The sequence below is a fragment of the Paralichthys olivaceus genome, chromosome 15 (assembly GCF_024713975.1).
Source record: "Paralichthys olivaceus isolate ysfri-2021 chromosome 15, ASM2471397v2, whole genome shotgun sequence".
In the NCBI taxonomy this organism is placed as follows: Eukaryota; Metazoa; Chordata; class Actinopteri; order Pleuronectiformes; family Paralichthyidae; genus Paralichthys; species Paralichthys olivaceus.
Window position 1 is genome coordinate 14,493,050 of NC_091107.1, and position 21,814 is coordinate 14,514,863.

The following is a 21,814-nucleotide window of genomic DNA, read 5'->3' on the forward strand; positions in this document are numbered from 1 at the left end:
TGACGCGGCCTGGCTGTGCCTTGAAATGTATCATGCTTTATTTGCCGCTTGTTTTGTGTTTGTCTCCCTTCGTCGCAGGCAACGGTGGAGAGAGTGAACTGTAAGATAAATGAGGACAAGAAGAGAGGGGCCCTGGGCATGCTTCTTTATCCTGTTCAGAATCCAACATTAACACTGGCTGAAAGGATTCCTCCTCGCTTCACCATCCCAACCGCGCCAAGAGGCACAATGACATCTCGATTGGGCAAGAGAGGAGAAAAGAGAGAGAAAGACTGAGTGTGTGTATGTGAGTGAGAGAGTGAGAGTGAACTGCCAAGATAAATCAGTATCAAATAAGACACTAAATTTCATCTCACATAGACAAGTGCCCTGGAGGTGTTTGAGGGGCAGCAAATGGGCTGGCTGCAAATCCAATCCAATACAGCAATGACAGCCAGTATTCGACCTCTGACATTTCCCGGCGCTGACTCTCCTGTTTGCGGCTTTAATTGAATTACTGACGACAAATAAGTTCACTTGCTCAACACCATGCAGATGAAAAGACGAATCAAATATTCAGTCATTTAACACTGGTGCTTATATATAGGTGTATACTGTTCATCATTTTCTCATACAAGTCCCAGTGATCTCGAAATTGTAACAACTCATAACTTCTTGTGTATTTTGACTTCTCTGCTAGTGTCCTTGGTCTAAAGTGCAGGACATGGTATTAAGGTACCAATGTAAGGTATATTTTTCTCTTCTTCTAAAAAAATAAATAAAATTTAAGACAGAATTATACAGCAGCACATAGTATGTCAGCTAGAAGGGCTGTAGTTGAACAACAAAAAACAATTGTGAAATGAAACATTTTAAGAAATATGAAATAATTGATCCCCACCAAATTGTACACACAAAAAAAAAATCAGCCCACTAAATAAGTTTAATTGGCATCTGTACCAAGATTTAATGGGTCCTGCCCAGGCCCACAATCCATCCCTCCACCAGCTTTGGTGGAAATCTACCTGCTGACAAATAAACCAACAAAGAACTGCAGGAGCATCTGTGAGAAATATGAACAAATAAATAATCTGTTGTTAAGTTCTGTACACAGAAAAGAAAAGAGCTCCATTATCATGTGTGGTGAACTGTAGAGTTGGAAATAATAATTACTTTATTTAGTAAGTGCATTTCTCTGATTATGTAATTCACAGGAGCCAACCCCAGCTGGCATTGGGCCAACGGCAGAGTTCACCCTGAACAGGTCACCAGCCGGTCAGAGGGCTGACACACAGAGACAAACAACCATGCACACAACATTTACATTGTCTTTTTTACTATTTGTCTCTTATTATTTTTATTATTTGTTTCCATTTCGTGTAATGTTGATGGATTTTTTAATTTCCCTGAGGGAGTCTTCCCAAGGGATCAATAAAGTTCGATCTAATCTAATCTAATTTACACCTCAATCAGTTTTCTATTAATCAGATTACTGCTTAGTCAAAAACATGTTTTACTTCTATTACGATTCGACTTTATTTGAATTGTCTATGCTTGTGGTACATGTGTTGCTGACCTGTGTCTCTGACCCGGTCCCGCTGGTAGTGCTGGGTCTCTCTTGGATCTGATGCAGCTGCAGTGGCGGCCAGGATGGCGTGGAGCCCACTGTCCCTTGGTAGCGTGAAGCTGCGGGGTTTTCCACCCGTCTCTGAATCGATGCTGGCCCTGAGGGGCAGAGGCAGGGCTCTGTATTGTTCTTGCATCAGGCTGCGTGGTGCGGGCAGGGTGGACTGCCTGCGGTACTCAATCGCCAGTTGGTCCCTGTCATCAGATAGCAGGGACTCCTCCACGGGGAACGTCTGGAGGTAGTGCATCCTCGTGTTGCTGTCCATCTGGTCATGCCACGAGTTTCGATGGCTGCTCGTCTTCTGCCCGGGGGAGATGCTGTTGTTGCTGATGCTTCCTTCGTGAGGCTCCGAGTGGAACTCTTCATGAGAAGAGCGGGACTGGAACGTGTCAGACGACGAGAGATGGCCTCGTTTCGGTTCCAGGTACGGACTCGCCTATGAACAGATTGTTAGTAAAAGAAAGCGACGTCTGCGACATAGGGTGATGACCAGTGTATCTTTTCAACTGCAGGCTGACAAACTCACTGAGGATGCTCTGGGAAAGGTGTCATAAGGTGGTGGTGGACTGTCCTGTTTAGGCATCGAGGGCATTTCCATGTCCTCATGATCACTCTCACTCCAGTAATCTGTCATAAACAAACAGATCCTGTCATATTTCTGTAACGCATACAAAACCAAGCTCTTTAAATGCAACATGAAGGACTGAGAGACCGTTCAAATGCTTATAGTTAGTACAAAAATCAAACTGCTGTGTCGTGTCAGAATAATCAGCTGCCTGCGCCCGTGGATGAGCGTTCTGAAAGGTGTAGCTGCAGCGTTGGTGTGATGTAGGTGTGATCGGTCCGAATCGGAGGGTGAGGATGAATCTAAGATGCGAGAACTTCCAGCTAAGACTTCTGGGGGTGTTAAGGATCTAATTTAACAACTTGCTTGTGCAGGAAGAAGCCTTCAATGACAAACCTGCTCTCACACGCCCACCTCTGTTGGGTTCCTATATAGGCTGCTTTTAAATAACTTGAGGGTATGAGGGGGTTATATTTCCTGTCCGTTTGTAAGAAGCAAAAGAACATGAGGATAAAGACAGTTAGAAAATGCCTTTTAGCACTAAAATTAGCATTTGTACAGCACACAGATAGAATCATATGTGAAGTGAAAGTGAAAGAGGAGAGGAGTTGAAACCTCTTTCTGCTGATCTAGAAACGGCATCTTTTTAGACACCCAAGATACAAATCTGATCAGGAGATACAAACACCTATCAATACAACATGTGTAACACAAGAATAGTGCAAAAGTAAAATCATAGTTAAAAATCAGGTTTTGTTGCATCTAATAAAAAAATATATATCATCCAAGATAATAAAGTCAATTTGAGTCCATTTTCATTTTAAAGCACAACATCCTGACCTGTAAAGACCTGACATGATATTAAACATCCACAGTAATTTGCTCATGTGCCAGATGTCATAATCATGCAGAAATTATTACATAGGGAGCAATGTTTTCTAGAGACATTTGAAGGAGTGTACTACACGTATTGTCAGATATATTTCTAACACAGGAGCTGAAGGAGCAGATACACGGTGACAGAAAATCACTGCTGTTGACCTGTGACAGCAAACACACCAAGTGAGGGACAAGGCAAAATAATCATCCATGCATTTGTCGTGACTTATTTATACATGATGTATTACAGCGTGACTTGGCACAGGTTTATATAACTGTAAACCAGCAACCAGTAACAGATGAAGTTTTTTTCTTCCTTTTCTGCGACACTGGGAAACAGCATCTGTGACTAATCTCACCTTGGTCCTGGTGAATTTTCTCCTGCTCGGAGTAGCCTGCCACCGCCATACTGAGACGGCTCAGCCACCTGTGTGGGAGAAGAACGGCCATGACGCACAGAAGCTGGGCATGCAATGAAACTTCTTGTGCTTGTGTGTGTTTGTGTGTGTGTTGATCAATCACCTCACAGAACTGCTCGGTGTTAAGGAGAGTGGGCAGTCCAGTGGGGGGATTTAATTTCCGGCCAGGAGACGGGGGTTGGGGGTTGTTAAATGTGGTTGCAGATGTGAGATTGTGGGAGTTTATACAGCATTATCACAGCCTCATTAACTCACCGGGACATGTCGTCTACATTTTCCGCCGCGAAGTAGAAGGTTTTTATCTTCGGATGGCAAGCCTTGAACGCACTGAAAGGGAATCGGGGGTATATTTAAGCAAGTGTAAGAACAGATACGGGGACATATAGCCCACATTAACATATGAATAGACACGACTGCCAAGATAAACTGGCACAAGATTACACAAACTGTCATTCAGACTGACGCAAAACAACAAGACTTTGCATCATCGCATAAGGAGCTCCTGTTTATTTTTGGCATGTTTACGACAAGTAAACAAATGTAATTATGAAACAAAATAATTTCCAAAATACCCTCAGTTAGTTGCCATTCAACCTAATAGTGAACAATACACCAATAAATGGTAAATGGACTGTATTTATATAGAGCTATTCTAACCCCGAGCTGCCAAATTGTTGGGGGGGGGGCAATTTTTGCGATGATGGCTAAGGTTACCTGTTTAATGGCTCCTGCTGTTCATGTCACATCTCGTGTTGTACTGAGCACAAAATGTTGACGAGTCATTTTTCATGACGTTTAAATGCAGCCTCATAAACTCTGGAGTGAATCAAGTTACTTCATGTAGTGATCAGGTCCTGATAACTAGTGATGAGTGTTTATTAGTTATAGTGAGAGCAGGTCAGAGTGGAAGAGGACAACACATCTCTGACACCAAGGGACACTCATTGGCATAATGTATTCCCCAGCTCCTAACCCTAACCATCCAAACTAAATGCCTAACCCTAACCCTCAACCTAATCCTAACCCTAACCCTTAACCTAACCTAAACATAATTCTAACCCTAAACCTAAAACCTAATCTATACAGGGGGGTCACAAAGTGAGGAACAGCCAAAATGTCCTCACTCTGTAGGTTAAAGGCTCACAAAGATAGCTGTACAAACACACACACACCTTTTTTTCTTTGGGAGGACTGTGCCCTATCGCCCTCTATTGGCCAGTCACCCCTGATTACAAGTCACATTCACTAACTCACACACACATTCATGCAGCACTAGAAAGTGCTTTTGTACCACACACTATTCATACACTGTCAGCACAGCCGTCAGGGGCCATGTGGGGTTCAGCATCCTGCCTAAGGACACTTCTGAATGCAGACTGGAGGTGCCGGGGATCGGACCACCGACCCTCCGCTTTATCTTCTGCCCCCAATAAAATGTTAACAGCTATTTTCCAACAGGTTTACGGTTAAGAATATACTGAACTAGCTATGTGGGATTTTAAAGAGCTTTCTTTGGGGTTACACTTATGGAAATTTATTGTTAGACATATTTTTCCTTAAAAAACGTAGAGTTATTTATCGTTCTACTCGCATCGAATTATCCTAACTTTCTACAGACTTTATATTAGGTGGCCAGGCAGAGAAAGACAGCAGATAATCTGAAATCTCTCACCCTGACATGCACTTCCCCATGGAGAAAATACAGAGGATCTGAGGAGTTCATATGTATGTCTGAAACGACTTTTCATATTTGATCGCATATAATATCTGCCTCAATTTGCACAAGATTACCTCAGCACTGATTCTACATTAGTAAGATTGTATCTTCATGTCCATCATGAAGTCTCAGCCTTTGGCTTTGTGAATCATTATCAAGACTTCTGCATCTAGTTCTGTTTAATTTTGAGGCTTAATGGAAAACATCTAAATGTAGGTTTAAAAAATACTCACAACTTCCTCCTGCACTCAGTAGCACGGTCGATCTTAAACTCTGGGAGGCTGACGAAGCCCTCGGCCTTCTCATCCTGTGACAAGCAAAGTCAAAGTGAAATCAAAATGCCACATAATTAAAAATTAAATTCTGTGATTTGCTCTTTCATAAAAAACTAAAAGAACATATTCACCTCCTCATTCATGTACCAGTACAGGCATGTGTCTTTCAGGATGAACCAGTACTTCTTCCATTTCTGTGAAAAGTACGTTTTAGCATCCTTCTTCTTCCACAGCCAGCCCTCGCAGTCGCCCTGACCCAAGTCCCTGCAGGAAATCCGCCGCTTACTGATTGAAGACATGGGGCTTTCAACTGCAGGGGGACAGAACAGACGATGGGGTCAGAAAACATGCGTCTGGATTTATGTCAAACACCTAAAAAGAATCGCTTCTACCTTTGCTCTTCTTCTTTGACCTTGACAGCAGTGAGGACCGCTCAAACACCTGCAATGTAAAAACAAAACAGAATGACGACATGCAGATAATTTCTGTGCTCATTTCGTGCTTCCTTTATTTTTTAAACTAGCTCCCAACAAAATATTTGACTTTTCACTGACACCAAGGGACTAACATGGTAGAGGGACGCAGAGTCCGAGCTGGATGTGGACAGGGACACTTCCATCTGAAGGGCGGGGATGAGCGTGTAATGGGTGGGGCTCCCTCGTCTCTCTGTCTTCTTCCTGTTCTGACTCAGGCTGCGTCCCAGCAGGAAGTCCTCGGCCTGAGTTTTATCTTCACTCGCGAAACGCAGCAAGGAATTTTCTGCAGGGACAAAACAGAAGCAAACGCACTCAGCTCGGCTCTGCACAGACTTTATGAAATATAAAATACACTTTGAAAATATGTCATATCAATATCAAGTATTTTGTACAGTTCTGCTGCACACAAATGAACTGATAAAACTATGTAACTCCCGTCTGCCTTCGATCAGATAATAACATTTCAAAAGACTTCCTTTACAACATTAAAAGGCGTTAAAAAGTCTACAGAGGAAAGCTGTTGTCAGGCAGAAGGGCCTCAAAAGTTCCTGATAGTGTCTCGGTAGATAAATATAGCTCCGTCACTTTATTGAAATGCCCAAAGGAGCAACATATCAGCAGCATCCCCAGAGGAAACAGACACATCACTCAGGCCCTTCTTTGAGACTGAAATAAAGCAAATTCAGTCTCCTCCCACTCCATTTGCCACCTAGCACAACAAAACGAACATCTCAGGGAAAAATAAATTTCTGCTGTTGCCAAAGCAACAGTGCACTTTTTATATCCAAAGGAGAGAACCGGGGGTAGAGAGGGATGGAGGGAGAAAAGGAGCAGTGATAGATTACTAATGTACAGAGGAGATGGAGGCAGGAGCAGATCTCCAGCATGTTATCAGCTTTGACAGACCATGCTCATCCTTCTACTTTTTGGCTCACGGATCTGAGAGGGTGAGGATATTATGAGATATCCACCCCCTTACCTCAGCTCGCTCTGTCCCTCTCTGTCCTCCTTCTGTCTCTGCCTCCCTTTCTTTTTTTTTCGCTCTCTCCCACGGCCTCCCACTCACCTCTCCGGCTCTCTCTCTTCAGCTTGGCCGGGTCTTCGTTGTCTCCCACCCAGTTGTATTCCACTGGCATTGAGATGGGCCTGAGCCTGCCTGGAGCACAGGGAACGTCAATATCACAAAGCTGCCCACACACACACACACGCACACACACACACACCATCACATCTGCAAACATCTTAAATGCATCTCAAAAACATGCAGACGACAAATTTACAGGGCCTCTCACCACTGAGTCCTCAGATGAAGGGGGCCAAGACAAGGTCTTACCATAGGTGGGAGTGCTCCCCCTGCGGACTGATGACACCTCCTGGTTCTGGTCATACTCGTAACAGTACAGTATAGCATCCTCCTCCACCAGAGGAAACCGTCGCCGACACTCCTGGTCCAGGTAAGAGTTTGGTGACTCAGATCCCTCTGCGACGTGGACGTCTGATTGCAGATCGTCACCTGTCAGATTTCCCTTATCGTCTCTGCAATAATGGGTAGTGGGAAAGTAAAAGCAAAAAAATGAGCAATGGCAATTTCAGAATATACTTTAAGATGAAAATTTAAAGGACAGTGTCAATATCTGTTGTGGTCAACAAATCCCACAGAGAGACCAAAACCAACAACCTCTCAATACTTTCTAATTCCAGCCTGTCTGTGGCTCTCAGCCACAATGCCTATTTGTTCTTAGTGAAGATGTAAACATTTAAAAAAAACAACATAAATATATCGTCATAGTTTTTTAAAAGACAGAACAATTTGCAAAAATGTATTTTAAATCATTCTTAACAAACATTACTCAAACAGAGCATTCCCAGGGGACTAATACATAATTGAAATACATGGAGAATACAATCCTCAAAAAAACACCTGCAAAGCCAGTTTTTAAAATATGATCACACATTGTATGCATCCATGTTTGCGTCCTCTTCATTCCCTTAGTTATTGCAACTTTTTTGAAAGTTAGCACTTTTTAATCTGTGGAAAACATGAAACTCGTGGCAGGAGTGTGTATCAAATTACCCATTTGTTCGCACACGTGTGTCCATACCAACAAAGAGGGAAGAAGTGTGTGAGTTCACCTGGGGGTGTACGGCTCGGCAGGAGGCGGGGGAATAAAGAGGTCCTGCAGGGCACAGCTACTCCTCCTGGATGGTGTGCTTAAAGTGCTGGTGGGCGTGGCGACGCTGCTGCTGGGACTCTGGGGGAAGATGGGCTGTGTGAGTGTGATCGTGTGTGTGTGTGTGTGTGTGTGTGTGTGTGTGTGTGTGTGGTAAAGAAAGGGGAGAGACAGCGAGAGAGGAAGGAGAGGAACAGTTACAGGGATTGACACATAGAAAATTTGGAGTTCACAGCAGTTCAGTCAGTCAGTCTGGAGCCGTTCCTTCGGTTCAGACTGTGCCTCTGTGCATCTCAACCGTGAAATCAGTGTACTGTATGTTTCTGATGCTCCAGTTCTAACTGGTGCACCCAAGAGGACAGGTTGGTGCTGAGTTGTCCCTCTCATTCAGGTCAAGGAAAATCTGTTCATGGCCTACATAGTCTGTTAAATACAGCACATGGACACAGATTTATCTTTAAGACTTTTGTAGCAGTATATATGAATGTAATATATTTTTAATCACTCACTTGTCTCACTTTTATATCAAATTAGCAGGATGACAAATCAGCAAACTTGAATAGTCAGAGAGAGGTTGTCCAATCACAAGATTAAAAACATAAACTCTAAATTAGGAATAGCAGAAACAGAATACTTATCACTGCTCAAACTATGCTAATATATAACTTGTCACTGATAAATATCAGAGATGTACTATCAGGAGATATACTCCCCCATGAAATCGCTTTGCATGTCAGAGTTTCTGCAGGGCTTCAGAACAGAAAATGTTACAGTCTCCATGATCATCTGTCCCCCTTTTGTCCTTAAAAATGCCGGCAGGAGAGTGAATTCGATTTAGGTGGAGAAGAGGGATGTTAGAATGTGGAAAGGAGGAGAAGGAGGCTGAGCTGGACGACTATGCCTCAGGGCCTCAGGGGGGGAAAACATTTTCTCTGGCCTGAGACTCAAAAGAAAGGCTGGGCTACTTTAATACGCATTCCCTCTCATTTCCACCCAGTCTGGCTCAGGCATACAATCCTAATAATGTAACTGGTTTGGCCAAAGTAGGACAGCAGATGCCACTTAGAGCTGAAATGTTAACTTGAGAGGGAATGACGCTGGAACCTTCAACCAATTAGTCACAAGTTTGGGTCCCAAAAAAAGAGGTGGTTGCAATAAAAGCAATACCAGTGCAATGCAGTGCAACTCCCAAAACAGCTCATAGTGCAAAATTATCTTTATGAAATTTGAACACTATGAGTTTTGTAATACTAAATTGTTTTGGATTGCATGCTGTTGTAAAAGCCCATTTTCACTTTGTACTCTATTTATAGAATCACAGAGGATTTTGGTGTCTAAAGTGTCAGACGTCTGTGGAGTCTGGAGTATTTTTAACATGAACAGTGACAGAGGAACAAAGACTCAAATAATGGAGATCACATTCACACAGAAAACAACATGGACCGACACGTGTGTGTGTGGTGTGGTGTGGTGTGTGTGAGTGTGAGTGTGTGTGTGAGTGTGTGTGTGAGTGTGATTGTGTGTGTGTGTGTGTGTGTGTAGCAGGAAAGCAGCAGATGTACCTGCAGAGCCAGCGGTTTCCATCTCATGTTTTTGAGCAGAGCAGGGGTGGAGGTGAGCGTGCTCTGCGGGCGTTTCTTCAGCGTCAGGGTCACACCTGCAGGGTCCCCACGCAACAAGTTCACTAGATTCTTCAACTGCCAGCCCACCTAACAAACATCAACATGCAGTGAGTTTCCTCCACACACAAACTCAGACAAGAGAAATAAGAAGCTGATTTTTCACAATTAACCTCCATTTGGTAAATCGTATATAAAGTCTGTCATTTAGTTAGTTCTTATCACACTGATGTTTCTTCTATTGTACATTTTTCTGGTATTTGATCATAAAAAAATAGGGTGAAATGACATGATTGACAGCAAAGACTGACTTGTAAGTGGTCAAGCATGTGTATTGTTGGGACCCTGGACACATTGCTCAACACAAGGATCACTACTGCACAGACAGTTGGCTCCAAATTACACCAAAACGCAAGATGGCGGCACGCACACCCAGGATATTTTAGCTTCATTTTTACACAGCACCACACTGTCACATATCTTGATGAAAGTGGAGCGTGTATCAACCTCGCTACTGCAAAGACTCTGGCTCGAAATACGCACAATGGCGACATTTGTTTCCAGGATAATTTGCCTTTATTTCTGGGGAGTGGGAGAAAGAAGAGAAGCAGCATATATCTTGGATGGATCTATGGATTCAACATGCATCCAGTTGATAAAAATGCTCTATTTAGAAGAGCAGATATAACATGTCTTTGTTTTTCATTTAGTTCACACCCTCTCTAACATGAAGTGGACGACTCCAGTCTTTTTCAACCATCATATTCAAGGTGCTGCTGTGGTCATTGTAACGATACATGTGACTCCTGATGGTTGGTACCTGAGGCACAGTCCCGCAGCCTCACGGTAATGAGGATTTTAAATGCAAAGCTAGAAGCCAAAGGGCATCTTGTACAGCTCCTGGGACGACAATCTGCGGGCGCTGACATGATGTGGAAAGCACCCAGCGTTGTGTGTTGTTAACAGCTGCATGCATTGTAAATAGTCTTTAACCCAGTTTAGATGATATTTGGCACAAAAAACCTCGCGCCCAGAGGAACACTGTCTGCTGCTGAACCAAATATGCCAGGTCCAGTTTGGGGAGGACATATCCTCTCTTGCTTGGCTGGCTTCACTGAGTTTCACTACGTCTTGTGTTCTCCATGCAGCCGGAGTCTGGGCATTTTACAGGCAATGACCTCCCAATCACTCTGTTTCTTTCCAAGTCATTTTTCACTGTGACAGCCAGTACACAGAGAGGGCATTAAAGAGACAGACGGACTGAAACAGCTTGAAACAACTATCTACTGCTGGGTTTCTGCTTTAAGGTGTTTCTTATAAAACATTGTGTCACTGTTTCGTATTGTGTCATTATATTTCCCCTTCATTCTGGCGACAATTTCCAGTGTTAAACATTTACTGTCCTGTACGGAGCCTTGAAACCTTTCACATTTATTGTCCAATCCCGCACTAGAAATCTATTGTTACTGCCTGTTTTAATTTATTTCTGACATTCTGACAGTCTTCAAATCTTTTGAAGGAATCATTTTTTTAACTTTCTAAAAATGTTAAATTATTTTCAAAGCTTTTGCCTCACAGGACTTTTCTGATTTGAGCATCGATTTCCACAGATTGAAGAAAACGATGCTCAAATTAAAGTTTCCCATAAGCAGTGTAGTTTCGGATGAGCGGACATGTCTGAGTTTACAGTTTGACATCACATATACTTAAGATGTCAAACTCACTCAGCTGCTGCTCATTTCAGCAACATAGGACAGGACCGTACTTCACTCTGTCAGGCACAAACCCTGCAGCATCCACAAGGGGACACACATGTCTCATTTCCATACCACATACTGACACAATACAGTAAACACAATACAAACATCTTCCCTTTTTTCCAGCTCCTATAAATGAAATGAATTTGACTGTTTTGTACTGGCATCAGATGATACATGGTAGGCGCTGACAGATGTCAATCATGCTGTCACTTTACAGTCGAACTGTAAAGGAGAGCTGAATGTTTAATAAACATAAATGACAGCTCCGTTTCATTTTGTCTCTTTCCAGGATGCTGGTTATGTGCAGTCATGGACTATGTGATGGAGATCAGTGAGCTGACATTTTGGAAGACTGAGATGTCTTTGGCAGAAACATTTATTGAAACTTGTCCGAGGATAATAGAGATGAGCTGTGCAACTTGACACACGATTCAGATGGTTCATCTTTGCAGGGCATAATTAAAACAATTTTAAAAAATGTCTTGTGTGTGAAGATGTATCGTCTCAAACTGAAACTTGGTTTATCACATCTTTTGCAAGCGTAAGGTCTTTGCTTCCACCTTGGTTGCTATGGCAACTGCCACTGGGCACTGGGCATAGTTTAACCACTAGTGTCAGAAATTGGACGATTGCTTTCAGGGTTTACTTGTTAGTGACCTGCATTGTGTAATACCATGTAAACTAACCAACAAACATCACCGAAGGTCAGGGCAGGATAATGAAAACCCAGAGCCATCATTTATCTTTCTATGACATGTCAGAATGTCTGCTGTAGATACAATTCTGGACAGTAAAAAGAACATGCAGTGACAGTGAGAAGGACATGTCTTTTTAAACATGGCTGTTTCAGTGGGTGAGTTGAGAGACTGAAATGAACCTGACTTGAGCTGTGTAATTATCATATGTCTGGCTGTTTCACACACAAGCAGTAATTATTTCAGACAAAGGGTGCTATATTTAAATTGTGCACCACTGGAAGTTTTTGTTTTCATCTGCATTGAATTTACACACGATGCTCTGTGCAATTTGTGCAGATTTGTCTCTTTTGAAAATCTAGTAAAAAAAATAATTTAAACAGTTATGCCTCTGCTCAAGTTGCTTGAGTTGAATTTGCTATCTCCAGACCTCTATACTGGAGTAGGAGGGGTACCTCTTACTCTTATATGGGGTGTCTTTGTGGCTAAGAGGCTTAAGGCAGCAACCATAAATGGCAAAGGCACTAGTTCAAGCCCAGCCATGGACTTTTTAGCATGTCATTCCCCATCTCTCATTTCCTTGGTTCTGCTATTCATCACTGTGTATCTCCAATAGAGGTGTAAAAAGACCCCAACAACACAACAAAACTAGAATGGCACTCAGTAGGGTGTAAACTTCCACCAAGGTCCAACAGTACCCTTAAATTCAAACAAGCTGCACCAAATTTCACACACATCCGTCTATTCTAAATATGCCTGTATTTCATTGACTATTCACTGGGAAACCCTTCTCCCAATGTTCAAGAAAGTGAAAAAATGTTCCTGAATCCAGCAAAATATAATGGATTCTTTTTTGGCCAACTTCTTCAAAAGACCAACTACCACCCCCTAACATCTGGCCTTTGTCTGCAAAAGGGAAATGGATTCACTTGGTACTCACTCCCAGGTCAAAGACGTTGTTTTAATCTGCTAATTCGGCAGGACACCGAGGTGAGAGACGTTTGTGATGTCAAACTTGACTCACTGTGGAAATGAAAAGAAAGGAAAACTCCTCTACTGGCAATGGGAGTCAATCAACTTTTTTAACAGCGTTTAAAACACCCCCGTACACACTCCATTTCGTGTAAAAAGGTAACTCTAACCCATGAGCAAACATTTTCATCCAGAGAAAATGTCCACATCAACATTTACACTTTACACAAGCACAGATCCGGTGGAGCTGCAGTGGATCAGTGTGGATGTACTGCAGCACAGATGAGTGTTTATAAGGGAACAGCATACACATGCACACCATAGGCAGGAGGCAGGCTAATTCAAATATAAGCCAGCAGGCAAAGAACATGGTCTTACCACAGTCTGATGATTAACCTGAATGACTTCATCTCCAGCGTGGATTTTCTTACAGCGGTCAGCCAGGGACTGATGGAGACACAGACAGAAGCCGAGACATTAACTTCTGCTTCGTTTCACTGTCGTGACCGAGATGACAACCGTAAGTGACACATGTCAGTCTGTGTGTCGCACCGAGGCAAGATCTACACAGGTGAACACAAAGAGGCTTGTACTTACTCCTTCTGTCGTCCCGGTGATCACGTGCAAACCGTCGTATGTTGATTTGATGTACATGCCCTGCGTGAAGACAGAAGGAATCTGAATTACATTTACATAACAGACACATCACTCAATGCAGTGCATCTCAGAAACACAGGTCACACCACCACCAAGGCTTATTTGCAAATCTTAGCATTAGTTTTAATCTGCTTTCTGAATCTGGATAGATCTCAAATATATTTAGCAGCAGTTAAAGATATCAGTGTTTTCTATTGCTTTTAGATTTTGCCTTTAAAATATGCTTGAATGAATACAGAAGGGTCCTTAAGTAATAAGTGAGTATCACTCAAATGCAGAGGGAATCAAACTTGGTGGATTATTTATCTGCAAATGCTGTTTGTTTGTTGCAAAAAAAAAAAAAGAAGGTAAAACTCAAAGCCTCCACTAAAAGGGGTCTAAAGTGCAGGACAAACACACACCCAGACACATGTCACACAGATGTGCATGAGTACACACACACAGATACACTGAAGCAGCGTGCCAGTCTTCAAGACAAATGTAAGAGGGTTATTTTTAGGCCACTTGACCCACTGTTGTGTTCAGGTTTCACTGAACGGATGAGAGAACTCCCATGCCCCTGCTAGCATTAGTGGGGGGGAGGTGGGGGGAGGTACTGTGGCCCCAAGCAGGGAGCTTGTGTGTGAGTGTAGGTCAGTGCTGATGGACAGTTAGTGGCAGAAGAAATAAGTGTCCTCTTTTCTACCTAACACGGTATCTACAGGCACGGTATCTACTGTCTACAGTTTCTCCGAAAAAAGGAAGTGCATTCACAGCCGGTTGTTGATTTGCACATTTTAGCTGTTCATATTTTAACATGCACAACATGCTCATGTCACGTTGCCTTGCAGCAACTGAGTCACGCTCACCAACCCAGTTTACAGCTACTTTTGACCTTCGTACGATACCAGACAGCAGCTAGTGTTTAGAATTTATTTGAATATTCTTACTTTTTAAATAAAATTATAAATAAATTCACAACTGATGATTAAAGCGCCAATGTAAAAGTACTAAAAACTGTGGATAACCACATGAAAACAGTTGACAGCAAGGTTTTAGGATTAACGCCAGCAACAGAGATACTGTTTCTGAAAAGTAAAATGAGTTAACCTGCACTGTGCTGAGGTTGAGGATGATTATGTTAGAGAAGTAGGCTAATTAACCTGTTTCTTTTAGTGTTTTCCTTTGCAATTATTTTAAAGTGATGTTGTATCATTTTATTTGTTGTTTTTGGCTCTAGATTATTTGATTTGATTTTAAATGCTATTGTATTATTTTGCTTGTTGTGTTTGATGTTTTGTATTCTTGTTTTATTTATCTTTTTGAAGCACTTTGTGACAGCTGTTTTGTTAGGTGCTATACAGCTAAAGTTATAATAATAATTTACTACAAATGTATTATAATTGCATTTTATAATCTGTGAATAAAAACAAAACCATCTGCATGCTGTGATACCATTGGAGGCTGATGAGCACATTTCTTATTTTTTTGTAATTTGGGTCAACTGACTGGACCCTTTGAGTAAGACTCAAAGTGGCTTTGTTTGAATCGTAGAAAACAGAGTTTAACAAAACATTTCTAAACATTTTTAACAAATCAAAGGTTTGTGTCATCTATCTGTGCAGTGATTGAGAAACATGCTATGGGATAATTTGCACATGCCAAGTTTAAATCAAACGCAAGTCAATAATCTGTGATACTTTTCTACTTTACTCTTTTCAGCACAGTTGAGAAATTCAAAGCTTAAAACACCAACAGTTTTTTTTGGTTCAGCAGTGACTCAACATGATTGGATTTTCAACTCGTACATCTGTCTACATTATTAATATCATTTTATTATCTACTGCTAAATTAGGGCAATTTTTTCATTTGTAGGCTGTTAAATCAGATACTGCAGGGTCATAAGAGGGAAATTGCAATACATTTTGTGGTATTTATCTCTTAGTGTGTACACAGTGTGACAGTATAAAATATTTCAGTGCATTTTTGTTGTTCGCTCTGAGCTTGTTGTCGTTTCCCATGGTGAAGGAGATTTTAAAAATACTAACAGGCCCGAATTGGAAGGGGAGCTGATGTTGGACGAGACACACGACCAATGGCAGGTTCAAACCCACAATCTGCATCCAATGAGTCAGACTATGGTTATTTATAACATCTAGTCCAACAAAAACTAGGCTGTGCAGTAAAACTACGGCAGATGTATATTACTCAATAACTATTATATCATAGCTTCTCCTCTTAGCTCTATACAGAACATTTCAATATAATTCCTAACAGAGGTTTTCTGCTTACATTCTACTCCTTCTTACTCAATGTCCATTTACTGTTGATTAACTATTGATTGAAATTACTATGTAATCAATCAGCCTGTAATTTATGATATATCTTATATCTAACATGCTAATTTTCTCTACAGCTGAAATTCTCTGACGGTAGGGATCAGCCATTGAAGCACATTTTTCCTGACATCATTTTGTGGGTTTAGATCATTAACTCCAAATAACTGCTTTAGGAAGACCACAGAAACACACAGAGCATCCTCTCATGACACACTGAGATGAGGATGACAAACTCCCAGAACATGAGAGTGGTTCTTGCAGTCTGACTGAGGGACAGTCTTACCAATCCTTCAGTGGATTTTATGTTGGGTAGCTGCACCACCTCCAGATGTGCAGCCTGGGACACCATGGGATCCGACGACAGAGAGATAATGTGGTCGCACACTTCAGACAGAGTTTTACACTGGGGACGACACATTAGGGAAGATTACAACCTTGGAGTGGGAGCATTATAGTGTCCACTTTATTAGATAGGGCAGAATAAAGTCAGCAACTCACCACATGCAGGATTTTGTTTTCTGTTTCGTAAACAGAGCAGTCCTGAGGAACGAGCACAGAGCACTGTTACCTCCAGAGAATGTGTCAAAATGGAGTTATTATTGGCATTTCTGCTGTAGGTGGATATAAGCAAAAGAAAAACGAGCTGCTTGGCGCCTATAACCCCCAACACTCCCACACAGGCACGCACAAACACAAAACAAATGAATCACCAATGCGGAGGCATGTCTCGCTCTCTATTTCTTTCTCAGTGCCAGTCATCCTCTCTCTGCCTTCAACTTGTTCCTTTTCTCCCTCTTTCACACCCACTTTTAAATTTTCCCACCAGAACCTTTCACTGAACTCCTGATAAACCTCCAAAGTGACCAAGTTGAAACTTTTTTACAGTCAAGTCCTGAAAATACATACAGTTATAATGTTATAGTAAAGTCACTTACAAAACCAATTTACAAAAATGTGTGCACACGCATAGTAACATTCATTCCTTCTCATATCAGGGATCAGCCGACCTGAAGGAGTTTTATACATTATGCATATTGTTAATACATTTTAACCGTTTAAATGGATTTCACTTTATAAATGTTGTGTTGTTTGAACATTTTACTACTGTTTGAATATGTATTTGTATACATAAATGCAATGTATGCTAAACTAGATTTGTCATTAACACATTTACATTTGATATTAAAAACATATGCACATACAATATACAGTGCTGTTTTTGTATCATGTACAGATATTTCTAAAACTATTGAATGTATCATAGTTGCACTTGTGCATAAGTGTATTATGTATCAGAGACTATGTATAACGCATTATAGGATCACCATAATATTGTTATGCAGGGAATAAGGTTTTGATCTTGCCGTTGAATTGGGATTAAAAAAAATGTTAACAGCGTTTGAGCAGATTATATTGTATTTTTTATCATACAATTTATTTACCTGTTGTACAATTGTGGTGAGCTCCAGACACAGCTGGATCACATTGTTCCTGGTCATGGAGTAATCCGCCACGGCAGCGAATGGAGATCTGAAAAAGAAGGAGCACCTGGAATGAACCATTAGATCATTCTTCCTTTGAGACTAAATCACTGGTCAATCTGTGGGATTATTTCCAAACAGAGTTGTGTGCATTAGTGCCCACAGATTTTAGAAACTAATACAAGATTCAGTGATTGTAGGCATATAGAAATGAATGTATTCATTATATATGAGAAAAGCCAATAATAGCTGGTACTGAAGACCACATGTGGTGACTAATACACTAAAACTAATTCAAACTGTAATTTAGTTCAGAGCACAACTCTATCATATTGACACTGGTCATCAATTATGTATTTCCAGATGAAAATGGAAGATGAATGTATTCTGTCTATTTGTTGTATTTGACTCAGGATGGATGTTGCAGAATATTGCAGCCTATATGGAAAACAAACAGCAAATAATTTTTTTGTTATTCTGTTGAATGTTGTCTGCTTTGAACTTCCAAATTCATCAAAGACACACACACACACACACACACACACACACACGCACGCACGCACGCACAGACAGATGCAAACACACACAGGCACAATCTCACAGAGAAGCAAAGGGATAAAGCAAAATATAAATAGACTTGCTCTGTGCCTTTTTGGCCATCCTGTCAAAATACTACTTACATAAGGCCCTTACGCATCTTTTCTTGTCAGCTGATTGGTCATGGACATAATGTTTAAAGAAACAGAACCGGTCTGTGTGTGATAAGAATTGAAGTTTAAAAAAAAACGCCACAAGAACCAAAACATATAGCCACTTAAACAAGATTTTCTCATCTTTTTTGAGGCCAGTTTTTCTTTATTTAATCTACTAATCTAATCTAATCCAAAATTCAAAAGGTTCCTCACATGAAGTTGAACCCAGAGACAATTACTTAAAAGTAAGTATTTAAGATAAACTGTTGGGCTCAGAAATGCCTAACGATCAAATATTCAACATACAAGGTGCAAAAACCAGCAATGCTCCTACTTGTAAACTACAAAACCCAAAGGGAAAACTGCAGTGTGTCCATGGACATTTATTTATATGTGTATTCAGTGCCTTTTAGCCTGTTTACATGTGTTACAGATTGCACCTTTTTGCAATTCTCACCTGTCCAGCCATGCCAGAAGGCTTTTGGCCGCAGCGATCAGGTCCACCACCGAGGTAAGGAAGTCATTGGGCAGCTTGCGGGTGGCTCTGCCATCGTAATGGCCGCTGCGTCGCCTGCCTGTGATGAAGTTCTGCAGGTTCTTGGCAGACGCATTAAGCTTATGAGAGAGTGTCTTCAGATTCTCAGTCTCCAGGCCATAATTCTGCAGGAGAGAGGACAGTAAATTCACTCTGTTTGTTTGTGGTGACAGTGTGGAATAGAAAGACCACAGGCAGAGCAGCCCACCTTGTCGCACTGAGACAGATGCTGCTGATATGACGAACATGTGAGGAAATAAGACCAGCAGCCCATCCACTCAGCCCCGCTCTCCTCCAGCTGTCACTTTGCATGTCTAGGGATCGCGGAACACTCATTACCCTGTACGCCAAACTGCACGTGCAGGCCTGTGGGCGTCAGGGTTTCTTGGGAGGAGAGAGCGCGGCAGGAGGGCCACTAATCATATTTAATACACCAGGGCCTGAGAGACTTTAAACTAAATCCTAGTTACATAAGGAGCTTTGGGGCTGAAGCAGGGCCCCCCCGTGCAGCGATGCAGGATGAGAGGACTTTAGATTCAGATTGCATCTGTGACCTCAGCCCGCTAAATCTCCATCCAGTCTCTCTATGTCTCTCTTAGGCGAACAAACACCCATCTCCATCGCTTTTCCACCCGCTTACCTTCCTTCCTACTTCTCATTCTCCCTTCATCTTTCCTCAGCTTTTATATTCCCTCAGTCTAAGACTTCAGCTCAGTGCGTCACACCTTTGAAAACACTGTAGACTTTGGTATAAAAGCACCAAATTGCTATTTCATGCTCTGTATTGTCCTTTGTGAGTACAAATAAAAACAGGTTCTGGAGAGGAAGGAAATTACAACATCTTAAGAAATGAAACATTCAAACAATGTAGTATTTGTACTAAAGAAAGCTTTGTACGTTTACATTTAAGTTACATAGATACACAATTAAGTTAACTTTTACCTGCACAATATCAAAAGAACAGTACAGCTACAACCAGAATGAATATAAACAATTCATTATTTGAGTCATTTTAAATTGTAAATACCAAATATCACCTATTTTAGCTTCTTAAATGTGAGGATGTGCTGCTTCTCTCTGTTTTATACCATCGTAGGTTTTATCTACCTTTGAGGTGGTGATTGAACAAAAGTAAGCTATCTAAAGATGTGTCACTTTTGGCTCTGGTTCTTAACAGGTATTTTTTCCGCATGTACCAAAGGATTACTTACTTTATTGTCTAAATAATCTGCTAATTGAACTACAATGAAACTAATCTTTAATTGCAAGATTAGACATATAACATGAGTTCTTAACTTTGGAGAGATTATTGATGCAACTACAAAAGATCCCAAATTACAGAAAAAAGAAATGTAGCACACCAGTTAATAAAATTAATATATGATGAATACATATAAATAATTGGAAAACAATAGAAGTCCAGAGATTTGTTTCCTGTCTGGCAAGCAAAGTGGACATTTTTTGTCAATCAATCAAATCAATCAGATTTTATTTGTATAGCCCATATTCACAAATCACAATTTGTCTCATGGGGCTTTAACAAGGTGTGACATCCTCTGTCCTTAACCCTCAACAAGAGTGAGGGAAAACTACCAAAAAAACCTTGAAAGTACTTATGACTTTTCTGTGTTTCCATCTCTTGGAGCAAAACACGTCGAGCCATTATTATATGTGGAAACATTTAAATATTTATCAACAAATTTACAGATCTATGGATGCATTTACAGATTTGTCTACACATGTAAAAAATCTCTTTATACATTTACAGATTTTTTTACATGTTTGCGAATCTAGTTACACACACACATTTTCAGGTCTCATGCCTTTTAAAATGTCTGACTTGGAAAAAAAAACATGCAAAAATAAACACAGACATTCAGTAAAGCCTGACTGATGCATGTCTACTAGGTTCCATAGCGGAGAAGGAAACTCTCCTGACCAATACGTTTATGGGTAGCTGTTTTCCCTGTTGTGACCTGAATCACACAGGTCACATGGGTCACTACAGTGGAAAATGAAGAAAGTGTTCACATGTTTATATTATTCTCTAATTCTTGCAGCAGCACTTCGGTGTAATCAGCCGAACAGCGGGCTGTCGTGCCGACACACAAACTAAACTTGTGTTTCTAGGATGAAGAGCAGAAATGAGTTGGAGAGCAGGCTGTAATCCATGTCAGTGCTAATGACAGCTGCAAGATTTGCCTGTGGAGGATATTTTGGCCAGATTATTAACTCTGCCAGATTTTCATCGAGGCCTAAAGCAATTTTCCCTCTGGTGTGAGGTCGTGAGCTCTTAGTGATATTCGTAAGAAGGTTTTATCTATTTTGATAAAACAATGACTGACATTCTTAACTCGCAGACTTTGTGGATGGAAACTTTGGGTTTAAATATCCAAATTATGACATTTACAGGACTAAAGATTCAACCTTATTATTTAGTAGCTTGATTCCAATACTTTTACTCGATGAGCTGAGCTGAGGAGGCGACAAAAGTGCCACAGAAACATTGTTTGACAGCAGTGGAGCGTGACTCTCTGAAGTGACAGTAGAAAGCAGTGGTGCCACAGCAGGGGACTCACCAGCGCACAGAGCAAGTCCACAGCTTCCAGTACGAGTTCCTGGTGGCCGATCCGGGACACCCCCAGATCCTCCAGCTCCTGGTGGGTGATTCGCAGCAGCTGGTCCCCTCCTACTTTCTCCTTCTCAAAGGTCTTGATGTACTGCTGCAGGCAGTCGTCCAGGCCTGAGAGACACACACGCAATGACAGGAAAAATACTTTGAGTACAACGCAGCAAGGTGATAAGTCTGTCCGCTAGCCACTGCTGTAACTGTGTGTGTGTGTGTGTGTGTGTGTGTGTGTGTGTGTGTGTGTGCATGCATGCGTGCGTGCGTGCGTGCGTGCGTGTGTGTGTGAATCTGTCCCTGTTAGACAGGGAATTGGACATTTTCCTCTACATCAACAGACCCAATGTCACA

General features: G+C 41.4%; 1 protein-coding gene across 4 annotated transcripts in view; it reads right to left on the reverse strand.

The window, feature by feature from the left end:
* LOC109628831 (connector enhancer of kinase suppressor of ras 2-like) overlaps positions 1-21,814 on the reverse strand; it is a 28,793-nt gene that overhangs the window by 2,661 nt on the left and 4,318 nt on the right. Inside the window, exons 2-20 of one of the 4 annotated variants that reach the window (XM_069510043.1) lie at positions 21,417-21,580; positions 18,760-18,962; positions 17,572-17,659; positions 16,628-16,669; positions 16,413-16,532; positions 13,752-13,811; positions 13,533-13,601; positions 9,671-9,817; positions 8,071-8,189; positions 7,271-7,473; positions 7,004-7,093; positions 6,030-6,220; positions 5,854-5,902; positions 5,593-5,771; positions 5,420-5,493; positions 3,725-3,796; positions 3,410-3,477; positions 2,133-2,233; positions 1,556-2,042 (exon numbers count right to left, since the gene is read on the reverse strand). In XM_069510043.1, the coding sequence (XP_069366144.1) occupies positions 1,556-2,042; positions 2,133-2,233; positions 3,410-3,477; positions 3,725-3,796; positions 5,420-5,493; positions 5,593-5,771; positions 5,854-5,902; positions 6,030-6,220; positions 7,004-7,093; positions 7,271-7,473; positions 8,071-8,189; positions 9,671-9,817; positions 13,533-13,601; positions 13,752-13,811; positions 16,413-16,532; positions 16,628-16,669; positions 17,572-17,659; positions 18,760-18,962; positions 21,417-21,580 (2,526 nt within the window). Of the gene's footprint in view, positions 1-1,555; positions 2,043-2,132; positions 2,234-3,409; positions 3,478-3,724; positions 3,797-5,419; positions 5,494-5,592; positions 5,772-5,853; positions 5,903-6,029; positions 6,221-7,003; positions 7,094-7,270; positions 7,474-8,070; positions 8,205-9,670; positions 9,818-13,532; positions 13,602-13,751; positions 13,812-16,412; positions 16,533-16,627; positions 16,670-17,571; positions 17,678-18,759; positions 18,963-21,416; positions 21,581-21,814 lie in introns of all 4 variants that reach the window. The other 3 variants (XM_069510042.1, XM_020086247.2, XM_020086244.2) reach the window with 3 other exon arrangements.